Genomic DNA, 15,682 nt, shown 5'->3' with positions numbered 1-15,682 from the left:
ATGGCGTGACAAAGGGCAGTATGAATTAATTGTTATACTTTTAAAGAAGATATTTTATCTAGTAGATACTGAGTTACTGATATAAAGCACTTTTTATGGCTTCCACATTAACTTATTTATTTATTTGCCAATAAAAAAATTACAGCGTTACAATAACCAATGCCCTGTTAAATTCAGATTATACAACAAAAATTTAAAATTTTTCACCTACCGGTTTAGATTTTAGAGGAGGGGGGGGGGGACGCTCGATTTTAATGTAAATTTGCACTTTAAAGTTGAATATTACGCAAACAAATCACTGAATCGAAAAATCGTCTTAGACTTATTCAACGACAACGACATTATAGGGTTGGATGAGAAAAAAAATCACCCCCACTTTACGTCTTTGGGAGGTATCCTAAATAAATTTTATTTTTTATTGTACCATTTTGTCGGCATAGTTTACATATATGTATATCCGTGCAAAATTACAGCTTTCTAGCATTGATAGTCCCTGAGCAAAGCCGTGGACAGACAGACAGACATGGCGAAACTATAAGGGTTCCGTTTTTGCTATTTTGGCTCCGGAACCCTAAAAACAGATACACAAAAAGAAATAAAAGAACACTTATGAAGAACTTATGGGTCATATGTGGGTCAGTCTTATATGGATGACAAAGAAAGTTATACTTCTGGTTATGCCGCCGTCAACATTTTCACTTATACCTATCTAGCACTGTATTATATTTCTGATCTGCCACCTTGTGAGGTACAGGGTTTCGTGCAATGGGAGCTTAGACTACTACTTTTAAATTTACTAATGTTTTAAACGAGTTATACTTCGACGTCGGTCAAAAGTTTCAGACATAATATGATTAGGTTCAAAGGAGATTCACTCCCCATCCAGTAGCAAGTTAGTCGACTTCACACATCCACAGCATACGCACACATAGGCGGAGGGAGGGACAACCGACATTATTCTACCTTCCCAGATCAGCTCTACCTAGCGCTTCAGTCAGATCAGCTTTATTATTATTGTTTTGTATTTTTTTTTTCTTTAATTGTATAATATAGTTTTAACTATTTTATTTGTAATTATATTTTTATGAAAATGACTTTCTGCCAAGTTTCTTGCGGCGCATTCTTCTTGCAATGATGGTCTTTCCGAAAGCGCTGGTAGTTTAAAAAAAATGACGTGTAAAAGTGCCATTGCGGCCTATTTACTGAATAATCATTTGAATTTTGAATTTTTGAATTTGAGTCACGTTATGGTTGACTGCATAATTGTTTGATGTGTTATATTTTTTTATTTTTTACTCTAGTTTAAAGGGCATTTTACCTATGTTCAATTTCTTGTTAGATAAAATAAAATAATAGTAGGTAACTAACTTGTTCCGGAAAAAAAAACGAATTTATTTTTTGACATTTCCGGTCTTTTCGAAAGCGCTAGTATGTTTTATCTGTTTGCATAATAATATGCAGATTACTAGCTTTTACCCGCGGCTTATTATTTATTCTAAACTTCTAATATGACGCATATATATAGCCGTTACCCGCGACTCCGCCCTCGCAGAATTCGTTTAAAGCGGAAGCTATGCAATTTTCTGGGATAAAAGCTATTTTATGTCCTTCTCCGAGACTCAAACTATCTGTATACCGAATTTTATTCAAATCGGTTCTGTGGTTTAGAAGTGATGAAGTATCACACAAACATACTTACAAACTTTCGAATTTATAAATGTTTACAAAATATTAGGAGACCCCTTACAGATAAGAACGAGCGCCTCTCACACAGTGACAAATGGCATTACTTTCGTTCAATCGCCTTTGTGGATCGACCTATACTGCCCGTCCATTCACTTGGCCCACTTACTAATAAGATAACAAACTCTCTTGACCCTGACCCTGTGGTGTTGCCCAGGTGCACCCGGAGAACCCGCAATGGACGTGCTTCGAGCAGAGCGCGCTGCTCGACGTGAAGAACTTCTTCGGGCTGGAGAGCACGGTAGAAAAGATCGCCATGAAGCAGTACTCTTCGAACATTGCCAAGGGTAAGCAGCATGCAGTGTTATATAACTATATATTACCTACTTAAACTCTCGTGAGACAACATGTCTGAAAAAAAAAATACAAAATTAAACAGTTCTACTCACGATTAGGTATAATATAAGTCAGTCAGGAATGGTCTGACTAGTTTCGATCTCTTAGTTAGATCTTTTTCATAGATGAGTGCGTTCACGACGGTGGCGTGTGGCTTTGCACATTGTTCGGATTTTGTTTTGAAAACAATACAAATAGGTAGGTATAGTAAAAATTGGACATACCTACCGGTAGTTAACAATGAAATGGTAAGTAACATGTAACATTCCGTATTGTGCCAGATGTGCGCGAATGATTATGTGATTGCGTGATTAATTTCTGCGGCACAATGGAACTATTTTTAGGTTTGTTTCGTATGTTTACCTACCATTTAAACTTGGCCCTTTTTCAATTCTACCCAAAAAAAAAACCAGTTTTATTTTACCAAAGTACAAGCTTTATACAGTCTTCCTGAACAATCGTAACACATTTGAAACCTTGCTTCTGTGAAAGTACAGATAGCCAGTACCGAGCTGATTTACCAGTTTCTGAAAGTGCTTTAGGTTACTAAAGTTAGTCTGTGTCGTGATCGGTTTTGGAATAGGACCGACCTATCTCTTTCCGTGCGTGTCATAAAAGGAGACTAATTGACCTGATGCGAGATGTGGCAGCAGCGCTCTCTTCGCAAACTACGAACTCCTGACTCTAGCACTGCGGTGTGGAAAGCAAGGGAAAGCAACACACTATTTTTTCAAAAAAGTCGTCAGAATACCTATTCACTACCTACTGATTCTCATTCGACGGTCACGAGCACTCTGTCAAAATTGTATAGACTTAATGGTGACGTAGTCTTAGTCTTACAATGACCCACGTAACTCCCCAGGCAAGGAGCTGATCGAGTCCTTCATGAAAGAAGTGGAGGCCGACGGCATCCACGAGTTGAAGCCGTGGAAGAAGGACGACCCGGCGCACAACCGCGAACTCCGGCGCATCGTGTCGCGCAACACCGAGCCGCTGTCGCCTCGGGCCAACACCGAGCCTACGCGGCTGTCGCAGCCAGGTCAGTACTGCCAATAACTTTTTTTAGGGATGAACTCAGCGACATCTATGTGTAGACTGCATGTTTCTTATGTTCACAGCGCGGATTTGTTAACCTTTCACTATAGTTTGTTGACTTTGTTGACGTCTGTGTCCGGGGTTATGTCAAAGCACACGGCGGCCACGCCGTACAAAATACGCGTTCTTGAATCTACATAGGCACGACGTCTGAAACACGCGTGAATGTGTGCGTAAGATACACAGGGCTGGCTATCGCAAAAACCCTAATAAGTGCTACCAAAGACATTTAAAGGTACTTATATGTAGGTATGGCTTAGATAGTGCAAATCAATGTAATCGTTAATCTTACCTATTTATTTAAACCTAATTAATATGTGTCTGTCTGTGTATTTAAGCATTATTATTTTCAATTACAATAGATATACGACTACAAACTTAAACGAATTATTCGGTAGGTAGTTATTTCATGTATTAATCGCGATAATTTCAGAAATCATTATTTATTTAGAAAAAGGAAGTAGGTAGGGTACCGTTACCATTTCGCAACATAATTGCTCCCGAACTTAGTGCCGTGCGGCCGACATACATCGCGTTGCGCACCCGACTGCTTTCCTGCGGTTTTCCTGCAATCTGCGCTTGAGGGGTGGGGTAACTCGAACCGGTGCGGGGCGGAGCGTGACCATTCTGTACGTTAGTACTATTATATATTCTGTGGTCAAAGTAATATTGATGATTGATGCACCGCGCGTTTTGTTCCAAACAGCCAGTCTAATGCCGTAAGGTACATAGATATCAATGGATGAACTGTTGCTGTTGGTCTTTGATAGCTCTTGCATGTTTACCGGAGACAGTGCGACTTGCCAAAAAGCTGAGCTGCTAAGAGAAACCAGAGGCGCTGTTGTCAATTGTCTAATGTGCGGTCGCTCATATTAACCATCCTTTCTATTTGCACCCTGTACTGTTTAACGGAAACATGTGGTAAAGCAGAGTGCAATAGACAACATGGCGTCAGGTCTACAGCGATATATACTCGTATTTTTCCAACCTCGCTGTCGGAAAAAATCCTTGCGGCACTTTCTTCTCGACAATGATTGTCTTTCCGAAAGCGCTTGTAATATAAAGAGACATGTCAAAAAGCCATTTGCGGCCTACTTACAGCATAAAAGTTTTGATTTTGAATAATAAAAATAAAGTACCTAAACTCTATGAAAATACATTTAATGAAATGCACACTGAACGATCAGCAATATTAGAATCTTCGTTTTTCCACACACAATTCACACACATTATTTGTTTAGGTGTTAACCAGGCCCTATACAACGAAGTTCAAAATTCGAACTTGGTATCTTGCCGTCCCGCTGACGCTAATATTATTTAATATTAGAGCGAGAGGGATGGTATGATACGAACTTAGTTTTCGAATTTCATAGTAGCCTCCCTGTACACGAATATCGTACAGCGGCCATTACGACTTCCATTCACAACGCAGTTCCCCTCTTATCTACATAGTAACCGACCTCATCACTACTTCCCAAAACATAACAGCCTATACTGGTCACCGTGTATATATTCCCCCATATATCACTGTCACAACAAATGGGTCTTACAATATTTATTTAGGCAAAAAAATGAGGTTATCCGAAGCCCAGCGCGTGGCAAGAAACCGTGTCAAGCTATAACTTAAACATCTGCTAATATATAATGATTGATTGCTCTTGACCAGTAAACTAGAGGAAACTATAAAAACTTGGAACTTAAAAACTTGCGCTTCCATCACCATCGAATTTCTTCTATGTAGGTACAATTACATACATAGTATCAAATTTGTTAAAAATAAGTTACTACTTATATAAAATTACAAAAACACACCACAAAAACACAGTTTTATGTATAATACTGCGTGTAAATTTTATACGGGCGTATACTTTATCCACCTATAGTATCCAGTAATACGACTGATATAGGTTAATAATTTTGTTAAATAGTGTTATTAATTAGGTGTAACGATTTTTTAAAGTCCGACTGAGCAGCAATGTACGCAGTCCAACTTATTTTGACATAACAAGTAATTTACAGTTTGTTTACTTTATTTTTTGTAATATCTTTTAAAAACTGCCTTTTTCCCCCATGATTTTGTCGATTAATAGGAACAATCAGGGCTTAATAACTTGACCAAAGAAAGATTTTTCAAGTAAATCGTTACTTGCAATGGAAATGCGTTAGTTCTTATGCCATTGCAACTCTTGAATCATTTACCTTGATATCTTACATTTTTCTATTCAACTACTTATCGTTTACACATCTTTAAACTTCACAGAAAGTGGTGATAGTACCTAAGATGCAGATTTCTGATAAATTAACGTAGTAAACTTTAAAACTAAAAACTGCATTTATCAACAACATCATTTAACGACTGACGTTGCTCGTCAGACACTTTTTAATATCTGTTTTGATAAAATTATTGCTCTTCACCTTGAAGTGAATAAAAAGGTTTGATTACAATTAAAACTCAACCACAAAGAACAACGAAGAAATTTAGCAATTGACTTTGTAGAGAAATAAAAACTTTTTGATTTTTGCTCGATACAAGTTTTCAGTCTCTGGTATGACTGCTTTCCTGACATTATTTGTCATGTTGCCGTCAGTGATCAAAATTGTTGAAAATACCGCGACCGTCGAATTTTCCTCCTAATGAACTCGCTGATATGGTTTTGATTTACGGTGAAGCTCAACAACGCGGCCAAAGGGCTTTAGAAATGTACAGAGAGCGTTTTCCTAACAGGCGAATTCCGCGAAATTCACGAGTAATCGTTAATGCTCTTCAGCGTATTCGCGATGGTGGATAGGTCGGTTTGGCCCTCGTCGGTGGCCTGCACGCTCCCCTGACTTGACACCATTGGACTTTTTCCTATGGGGGCTGTGAAAAAACGAGGTACTCACAACCAAGAACAACAGTGGAACAATTAAAGATAAAATAAGTGAAGTATTTGAAAGACTGCGAGGGATAAATATGAGAAGTGTCAGAGAGTCTATCCACCGTCGCTGCCTCACTTGCATCGAAGTGCACGGCCATCACGTAGAAAATCGGTATCTCAGGCGAAACAATCGGCGTGATTAGTTAAGATGCTTTTGTACCTACTTTATTAATAAAGTTATGAGTATAATTTTCAACTTTTATTGCATAATCATCACGTCGTTTTCCTCATGGGATGGCAGAGCATCGAATGTGCAATAATTACACATTAACAGCACGTTTGAAATTGATTTTTACATTAATTAAATAAGCAAACTAATTTAAATACTGACATGACATGACGCATCGGTACGTTAATTATTGTGGATGAATACATTGCGTGCTTAATTATTATGTATGAAAAAAAAAGAAACCTAATTTCCTGAAGAAATTAATGTAAATAGGTTACCTAGGTCTAATACTAATCGCCATTACAATATACGCCCGTATAAAATTTACACGCTGTATTTACACCTTCAAACTTAGCGACAGGGATCTTTAAAAAACAAGCCTATTATTAATCTCTCAAAGGGCCGCAACGCACCTGTGATAACCCTCGTGTTGCGGTGTATATGGACGGCGTTGATTGCTTCCCACCAGCTCGCGTTTTCCCCCACTTGCTTTAAAAAAAGTTACTCTAGAAATTGTTGTCATTATGTGTTACTGGTTTTTGATTGCCACTTCGTCCGCGTGAAATCCGGTTATAGCGCGCCCTGGGGAACTGTGCATTTTTTTTTTCGGGATAAAAAGTAGCCTATGTATTTTGGCCCATAAACTATCCCTATGCCAAAAATTACGTCGATACGTCGCTCCGTTGCGACGTGAACGACGGACAAACATACAAACACACTTTCGCATTTATAATATTAGTATGGATTAAGATAGGGATCGTATAAGTACATAAGAAAGAGATCATCAGAAATATCAACTAAACAATATACCTACTCGTATAATAATCTGTCTTCCTCAGCGATACACACGTCCCGATTTGATAAACAAAAACGCGCTATCTCACACTGATTGAGAAAGGTTAGCGACCTCTGTATTATCACACGTTCTTTGAATCTTGTTTAAAGTTTTAAGATTTTACGTCAAGGGACCTAAATTATCAGGTTTAATGTTCGTTTAGGGTAAAAGGGTTACCGACTTTATAATTAATTACTACTTGGGTCTCGCTACACGTCTTGAGTCTTGAAAATGGAGAAGTTTGGTCCTAGACTATCCTCTTACTCTCTAGGGTTTTTCTCTCAAGAATCTAAAAACAGGCCCTATAGTAAGAAGTGCAAAATTCGAACTTCGAATCTTGCCGTCCCGCTGACTCTTATATTATTTAATACGAGAGTGAGAGGAACGGTATGATACGAACTTCGATTTTGTATTTTTATAGATGCTCGAGCCCGACTAGCTCTTGGCCGGCTCACATGGTTTTTTCCCTTGTTCCCCGTACATAACCAACTTCCATTACCAGCACTGGGAGAGGACAAATAATTCCTACTCCGAAATTCCTACGCAAAGAACCAACGTCATGGCCGGTAATGTACGAGTAAAAATAATTCATAGTATAATACCCGGTTTTGGAGTAGAATTCTTTAATGCCTTGTACGTACATACATAACTATGCTTCTTTACTGAAGCTTATTTTCACAATCGCGTTTTTGTACTATGAATTATTTTTCCTCGTACATTACCGGCCATGACGTTGGTTTTTTGCGTTGGAAAAAAATCCTTTTACACAACCGGTTTTGGAGTAGGAATTATTTGTCCTCTCCCAGTGCTGGTAATGGAAGTTGGTTATGTACGGGTAACAAAGGGGTTTTTTAGGGCAGACTGTCTAAATCAGCGCTGAAAATGCGCGCTGGGGGGTACTATGAAATTCCAAAATCTAAGTTCGTATCGTACCGTCTCTCTCACTCTCGTATTAATAATACTAGCGTCAGCGGAACGGCAAGAGACAATACAAAGTTAGAATTTTGCGTTTCGTAGTTAAGGCCTGAAATTTTGCAATAGATTACTGCAGTACAGTACAGCTAACGTAGAAGGTGCTTCTGCGACAATGCTTGCAAAACCATGATTGCAATGTACCAGCCTAATACACCTACGTAACAGGATAGCTCCTCGCCTTTGACAAAATCTATATTCACCCAACAATCGACTCACCGTCAACTGTTACGAGCAGTACATTATCAAGTGACAGCTGCCAAAGAATAGAAACAAAAACTAAATATTCTATGGCGTGACGAACCATTGGCCAAGCTGCTACCTGCCTGTTTATAGGAAACACGTTTTCAGCCATTGAAATATAAATGAGACCCAATTTTCAAGTGTACCAATAGGTCACCTTTTAGCTCTCATTTGTAAGGCATATTCTTAGTTTATTTATTATTCAAATACGTAACTAACATGTGCGGCCGCACGTGACTTTTGACACGATTAGTTATTAATAATGATATAATTATGCTGTACATACCTACCAGTATGATCAAGTATTATCTATCTTTATAAAATGTCTGCAATACCCCTGGTGTTGCAGATGTTTATGGGCGGTGGTGATCTCTTACCATCAGGAGACCCACTTGCTCGTTTGCCATCCAGTCGTATAAAAAAAAAAAAAATGAACGTTCAATATAATTAAAAGAAACTCAGCGTCAGCACTTTTTCCGTCGTCTGGTCTATTTAGTTAGACAAACAGCTGTAGTGTACAAATAGTACAGTCTAACCTAGTTTTGTTACTACTTAAACATTAAAAAAACAACATTCAAACAACTCTGATTAGACATCAGAAATAATCCAAAATACGGACTTCCTTTTTTTAATCTAATCTCTTTTCCGCCAATTCGTTCGGAGCTGCCATCCGAAAAATCATAACATTCAATACGTGCGCTAAAACAATGTGAAAATGATTGCTATGACGTGTCACAGCTACTTTTAAGTGTTGTTCCAACTAAGACGGAGAATCGTCGACAAATAAGCAATATTAGCAGTATTATACCGCCTTTACGACATTCTTTGCTCTCTTAAAACGCTCCTGTTGTGAGTTCGTGGGCGACATTGTGAACAAATTGCCTTTTTGCTACATTTAGTGTTTTAGTCCCCTTTAGAAATGAATGGCACGGAGTAATAGCGTATGAAATAAACTTAAGTACCGTCTTTTGGGTAATGCAAAAGCACTTATGTTTATATTACTAGCAATTAAAATGTCAAAATTAGCGTAGGATAATTTCTGAATATTACATTAAACAGGAGGAAACAGTAAACGAAGTTGTTGCCTTGTTTAAGCATTTTCCGTCAAAAATGCGATAGTTCTAAATAAAATGGCGCCCCCATTAAAATTCTACTGATTTGTCGTAATCTAGCAGTTAAACCGTCCTGCCATCTGCCATCACAGGCCAGGCAGTTTTTCTTTTCGCATTCAAACTCATTGATTTCACTGGCTTCCCCGATTACGATTCATTACGACATAGGCGTGCACTTTATCCTATCGATCGGCGTACCTAAGGCCGTCCACACACGATTAAGGACAGCCCCAAGGGCACAGAAACTCCGCGTCAGCACCCACCTGGCACTGCCTTGATCCTCGACCCCGCAGACTCGACGTTCACGCATACATTAATTTGGAATCTTTAAGTTTGATATGTGGAAAAAAAGTTTGCCGAAAAGTGAAGGTATTATAGAAATATGTATACTATGTTACTGTTTCACCTTGGTCCTTACCAAAAGGTGTATAGATACTACAGAAGTGTATATACTTCTATGTTACTCTTTCATCTATATCTCATCATCATCATTTCGCCCTGTATACGTCTCACTGCAAGGCGCATGTCTCTGCTCAGAATGAGAGGGTTTTTAGACCGTAGTTCCCTCGCGCGCCCAGTGCGGATTGGGAACTTCACACACACCGTTGAATTTCTTCGCAGGTGTGTGCAGGTTTCTGTTTCTGCAGTCTTAATAAACTCATATAATACATTTCAAATGTAAGTTCGCACGTAAATTCCAAAAAAACAGGTGCGAGCTCGGACCCAGGACTCTCTGCTTGACTTGCACAAATTCTGAGAGGAAGCCTATGTCCAGAAATGGGGAAAATACACAGATCAAGATGAGATGATGATGATGATAACATAGACAATTAGGTACGCGCTATTATTGAAAAATATCAATGCTCAACCCACCTTATGCAAATGTACAAACAAAATAATAAAGCAATCACAGTCCACATTAAAGTTTCGACAATGGTTTACGTGAGGTTTCCGACCGAGGTGTCCAGTTAAATATTAATGCCGACGGCGAGTGAATATTTAGTGGCGCGAGCCTCGCCGGTCTAATGAGATGCCTGAACGGATTTGCTTCCTCGAATAACTTATAGATACCTCTATGCGACACTTGAGTGTATTTATAAAATACGGTCCCCGTTGCTGCTTAATACAACATTATGTCACACAGAATCACGCTACAAAACACTAACGCGTAACAAACTCTAAGTTAATCGTCAAAGCTGCACCGAGCCCGACCGTTTTTTATCCCTTCGGTGGGTGACAAATTGTATATTATGCCTCCGCCAAATACCTAATACAAGACCGAATTGGATATCCTTCTAAAATTTAATGCACAAATATTAACGGCTTAAATAAGAACAGCTTTTGACTCTAGTCTAGCCACAAAGAAGAGCCATTGGTTGGTTATATCTGCCCAGAGATGTAGGCGATAGGGCCGAATATCAATCCCTAATTCTGACTTGACTTTGTACACTCGAAATTGGCGGAATATAAGCTGAATACGTATGTACCTATTCGTGGCTTTTTGCCCCTTAAAATCACGCGGTCCTATCTAGTTGTTATATGCAAATTCGAAGTAACATTTGGCCCGTCTTGTAATAACGCTCCAGACGCGTGAATATTTGATTATGCTGCTGTTTTTCGAATACTTGTTGTGCTGAAACTACCAACTTGATTGCCTATGAATATACTAGTATTAACTGTTTAGTCTTTTGCTTAGGCTGTAATAACAGTGGCTAAATTAGTCTTCATCCTAACTAGGCTGCAAGAGAGGGGATAGGAAGTCCGCTCCTTATACACTATTCTAAATTAGTCACTGAATCAGTTAGCATTTCGAGCGAATCAGTGACGAACGTGTTGGATGCAATGCCGCCAGTATTGTCTAAAAATCAAAAGATTGGCCTTTTAATAGTCTTTGCCTTAGCATTCTTGGAAGTTAAAATAAAATCGGTCAAGAGCGTGTCGTGCACGCCCAAGATAGGGTTCCGTAGCCGTTACGAAAAAATCAAGTAGTAGTACTTAATATTTTTCTTAGAATTTTGCATTTTGTACGGAATCTTCCAAGTTTAGGCTGCTTATTACACTTAATAATTTTCAAGCAAATTTAGTCGTTATAGTCCTTAAAAAGACTGACTTGGGGCAAGGAATATTTATTGCTGAAGAACAAATTGTCGACAATAAATATAACGAATATTTTAGAATTTAATACGCTGCCTAAAACTTATTTTTCGTATGTTTATTACGTATATTTCGTATTAAATTATCTAGTCACAAAAGTGATTAAAAAGTAAATACACATTCACAAACTATGTTTTTTTTCCATTGGCATAGATAGATAGATAGTCAATAAAAAAAACCGAGTGAAACAAAACAAAAGACAATCACTTTGCTGGCCATGGCCAGGCAATGTTGTTTGAAATTCCATTATTGTCCTCTTATTTGAAATTAGAACGAATGTTCAATAAGTGCTAGACAAAATCGTACTTCGCGTTCTATCATCACGAATATATAAGGACATTTCCTTGTATGTTTGAGAAAAAATAGTAAACGTGTACTCCAAGACTCCAACTACGAATTCGCTAGATTATAATAATGAAAAATAACATGTTACATTTTCATTCACATGCCTTATTAAAATTACCTACCTAGCTCTCTATATTGATAGTAAAATTTCTTAAAAAATCGGATGTCTCGTCTTCTTGAATAACCACCCAATATAGTTTTTTTTAGGATTACAGTAAGTTAGTTTTAGTTCTATTCTTATTTCTATTTTTTAATTATTGTACATATATATTGTGTGTTGTTTATTAAATAAATCATCCCCAATTTTAATCAAAATCTAGAACTTACTTTTTTGTCCGCTTCACGTGAAATGCTCCACCAGATAACATTCAGGAGATTTAGAAAAAAACAGACGCAGACAAACAGTCCTTCTGATAGAGGAGCGAAGACGCTCAGATATTCCCAGAATACGGCATGCGGCATTTGGCATAATTTTTATAAGAGTATTAAGAATATTTTTCGTTTTTGCGAATATACCGAAACATGTTATGTGATATAACTAGACGTTTCTGACGTGAAATCGTGGGCTAGTTAAGCAGAATTAATTTTGTACGTGTCATCGTTAACGAGCATTACATACTGTTAGTAATAGCCAATTCTTCTTAGGATAAGTAAACAGTAGGGCACGATTTATTCCACCCACTACCAAATTGTTTTCGCATTTGCGACCTCAATTGAACATTATAAATGGGCCGCTGTAATGTTACAAACGAAATGCTGGAAAGGCCGTTAACCCTTGAGCGACGTGCTTCGTATTTGGGACAGTTTAGTCAACATTGTTTCGCGTGGAATTGGCGCGAGCATTCAATATAGGTCGGGCCTATTGTGAGCCTGCATAGCTGCGCTTCTGTTGCCTGTTGTTTGCCTTCTGGGTAACAGCGGCAATTGGAAACCTAACAACGTGTTACCGTAGGAAATTGAAGCGTCGGTGACATAAATAAACAAGCAAGACGAAGAATAAAAATACCTTAGGAAAATGTACACACGTCGTCCGATCCTTACCTGTGAACTTTTAACTCTGTAGGATTATCTTCCCGGCCTTCAGAGTACCTATCCTTGTATCCTTAGATCCTTACCCATCCTTCCCTTGTCCTCAGGTACTTCGCGCATCAGGCAATCAGGCTTTACCTTCCGTTCAAGCTCGAACACCTCCAAGTTTACTTCTACTAGTCCCACGTACGAAGGGGAGGGCGGTTGGCGGACAGTGGTCAGAAAACAGGACAGCGACATTCCCTCCCCGGTCAGCGGTGTCCCGTCGCCGCCCAGCGATATCCAATCGCCGCCGAGCGACGCTAGTAGTGCACTGAAATTCAGGCCACCGCCAAAAAGTAAGAAACTTTCGGTCAGTGACGACTCCTTGAATCACATAATGTGTAGCAAGGCCTGCCAGTGCGCTACTCCGACTGTCCAGGCGTCCACTTTCTCCATGGTAATACATAGGTGGGAAGGCTCTATTCCGATTATTCTCTCTCTGATCGTCATCTTTACTCTGTCAATATTTATGCTCATAAAATACTGGTGTGGGAGATGAGTATTACGTTTATGTTATTTTTTGTGCTGTATTTATTTATTCGTTTGTTAAGTGTAAATAAAATTTACTCTCTATATTTATGTTTTTATTCTAGTTTTTTATGTTGTATTTCGCCGCTGGTAGGTATATATCGTTTCAAATATTTTATGGCTACACACTTTTTATGATTCCCTGAATTCTTTTTGTAAAAAGTTTGAAAACTGAGGGCACAGTAGTGTCCTCGCAAAGACGAATAAAAAGAAGACGGCTAACCTGTACTTAATTTCCTACCATAAGGAAATTAAGTCATACATAGGCTATCGTAAAGCTCGCGGGTGAGCAAAGTAAACTTCCTTAGCCAAACTAGCCAAACTTTTTAAACCAAGGTGTAGGGTTCGTTAATGTCAGGGCTAAGGGGCTTGGCTTTTCCTAAGATTTGATAAGATTTTTTTACAGAGTAAGCTTTATGAGCTTGTGTGTGATTCTTGACCGCCAATATTACATGAAATGTTTTTGGGGACGTACGGAATTTCTGGAGCAACCAAAAATACTGCTGTAAATTTCAACGATAATTTAAACTAACTTGTGTAGGTTGGTATTTTATAAGCACTGGAAATTATGATTATGGTCGATCGCCGAGCATGCGATTTATGCTGACCTAGATTGTAGTGCTAGGATGACCTGATTTTTCTCGGTAAATGATTTACCTATCTATATCCCCGCGGACCTTTGACATTTGCCGAAGTATTAGAGTATCTGAAGGATTTTGAAGAAAGTCATTCGTGACGTAAGGCTGTTAAGCCATTGGTTGGTGTGTTTGTCTGGTATCTACACCCGTGCCAGCGAAGGATTCTGGGATAGAACCATATGCAAAATACAATCCTGAGCCGTAGCAAGTGTTTCAAGGCACAGGACGCACAAAAACTTTGTCGGTGAGCGATTCTTTTTCCTGGAAAACAGTAAATAAAAACACCGAATAAAATAAGAGATATGTGTTATTTTACTGCAACGTCTTAGGCCGCAATTGCTCACCTGTAATAAGTTTCTGTATCGCTATTATGTCTGGCAAGAGTCTGTATGTATCATGTCGAAGCTGGCCCTATTCTGAGGTATACCACGAAGTGCAAAACTCGAACTTCGTATGTTGCCGTCCCGCTGACGCTTATGTCATTTAATACGCGAGTGAAAGGGACGGTGCGATACGAACTTCGATTTTAGAGTTTCGTAGTAGCCCCTCAGGTCGCAAAATAAGTTGGTTCTCTGATCGTTTCTTCGAAAGCATGATTCTTGAAAAGTAAACTTCTTAGAATCGTTTCTATTGGCACCGGCGGAATTTTTCCAAGATCATTTTAAGAGAATTCTAAACGAAAGTGAATATGTACAAAGTTATGTACTGAAACATTATACAACTTAATTTAAGTCAAAAAATAAACAAAGTCGCCCTTCAGCTTGCCTAACGAAACCTGTGCACTCCACTGCTGGTTAGTATGCATGCAGGCAGTACTAAAATAAATGCCTAATAGAGTTTCCAGTGCAGGAATTGGTCCAATTAGTACTTTTTAATATTCAAGGCTTGCGCAATGCGCATCACGATGCCTATTCCGAGAGCTGGTGGACCTTTTAGAATAGGTATTTGAGGCAGCGTAAAAACTGCGGGAACAAAAAAAAACTGCATTCTAGTCTCATCTGTTTTAATAAGCACTAATTCTACTGATTTAAATATATTGTTTTATCGATTTCAGAAAAGAAGATTTTCATTTCAATTGTTTTTTATATCTGAACACAAATACGCTGAACTGGATAAAGGGTAGTGGGTATACTGACACTGACCTTTTATTTAATTCTCGGTCAACAAATTAAGCGATTTTTTAGCATTGATCTACATATTTGTCTATTATTTAAATGTTAATTTAATATCACTCTGAAAATATCTATTCCTGACTAAATTATCTGACTATAAAAAAATAATGCAAAATTTTCATTTAAGAAATTTACGTATAGTTATCTGACGTACTGAAAGTTGTTTTTTTTACCCAGAAAACATTGTTTACAGCTCCTGGACTATGTTCATACTGTGCCAATGCAGTGGAGTGATTTGAAACAGCCTGGCACGAGCCACCCCGGCCTTGAACTTGGATGTTTAATTGGATAAAGTTCTGAATGCTTCGTCACGTATAACTTCAAATGGAACGTTGTCGTAATGCCGCAGTG

The 15,682-nt window shown here is 38.5% G+C and overlaps 1 protein-coding gene across 1 annotated transcript in view; it reads left to right on the top strand.

The window, feature by feature from the left end:
* The window catches only part of retm (real-time), a 73,587-nt gene that overhangs the window by 29,472 nt on the left and 28,433 nt on the right, over positions 1 to 15,682 (top strand). Inside the window, exons 4-5 of the mRNA XM_074100285.1 lie at positions 1,901 to 2,030; positions 2,942 to 3,118. Of these exons, the coding sequence (XP_073956386.1) occupies positions 1,901 to 2,030; positions 2,942 to 3,118 (307 nt within the window). The remainder of the gene's footprint in view (positions 1 to 1,900; positions 2,031 to 2,941; positions 3,119 to 15,682) is intronic.

Source organism: Choristoneura fumiferana, chromosome 17 (genome assembly GCF_025370935.1).
Source record: "Choristoneura fumiferana chromosome 17, NRCan_CFum_1, whole genome shotgun sequence".
NCBI classification, from domain to species: domain Eukaryota; kingdom Metazoa; phylum Arthropoda; class Insecta; order Lepidoptera; family Tortricidae; genus Choristoneura; species Choristoneura fumiferana.
The sequence above is the reverse complement of the archived record's forward strand: the minus strand, read 5'-3'. Positions and strand labels throughout refer to the sequence as shown.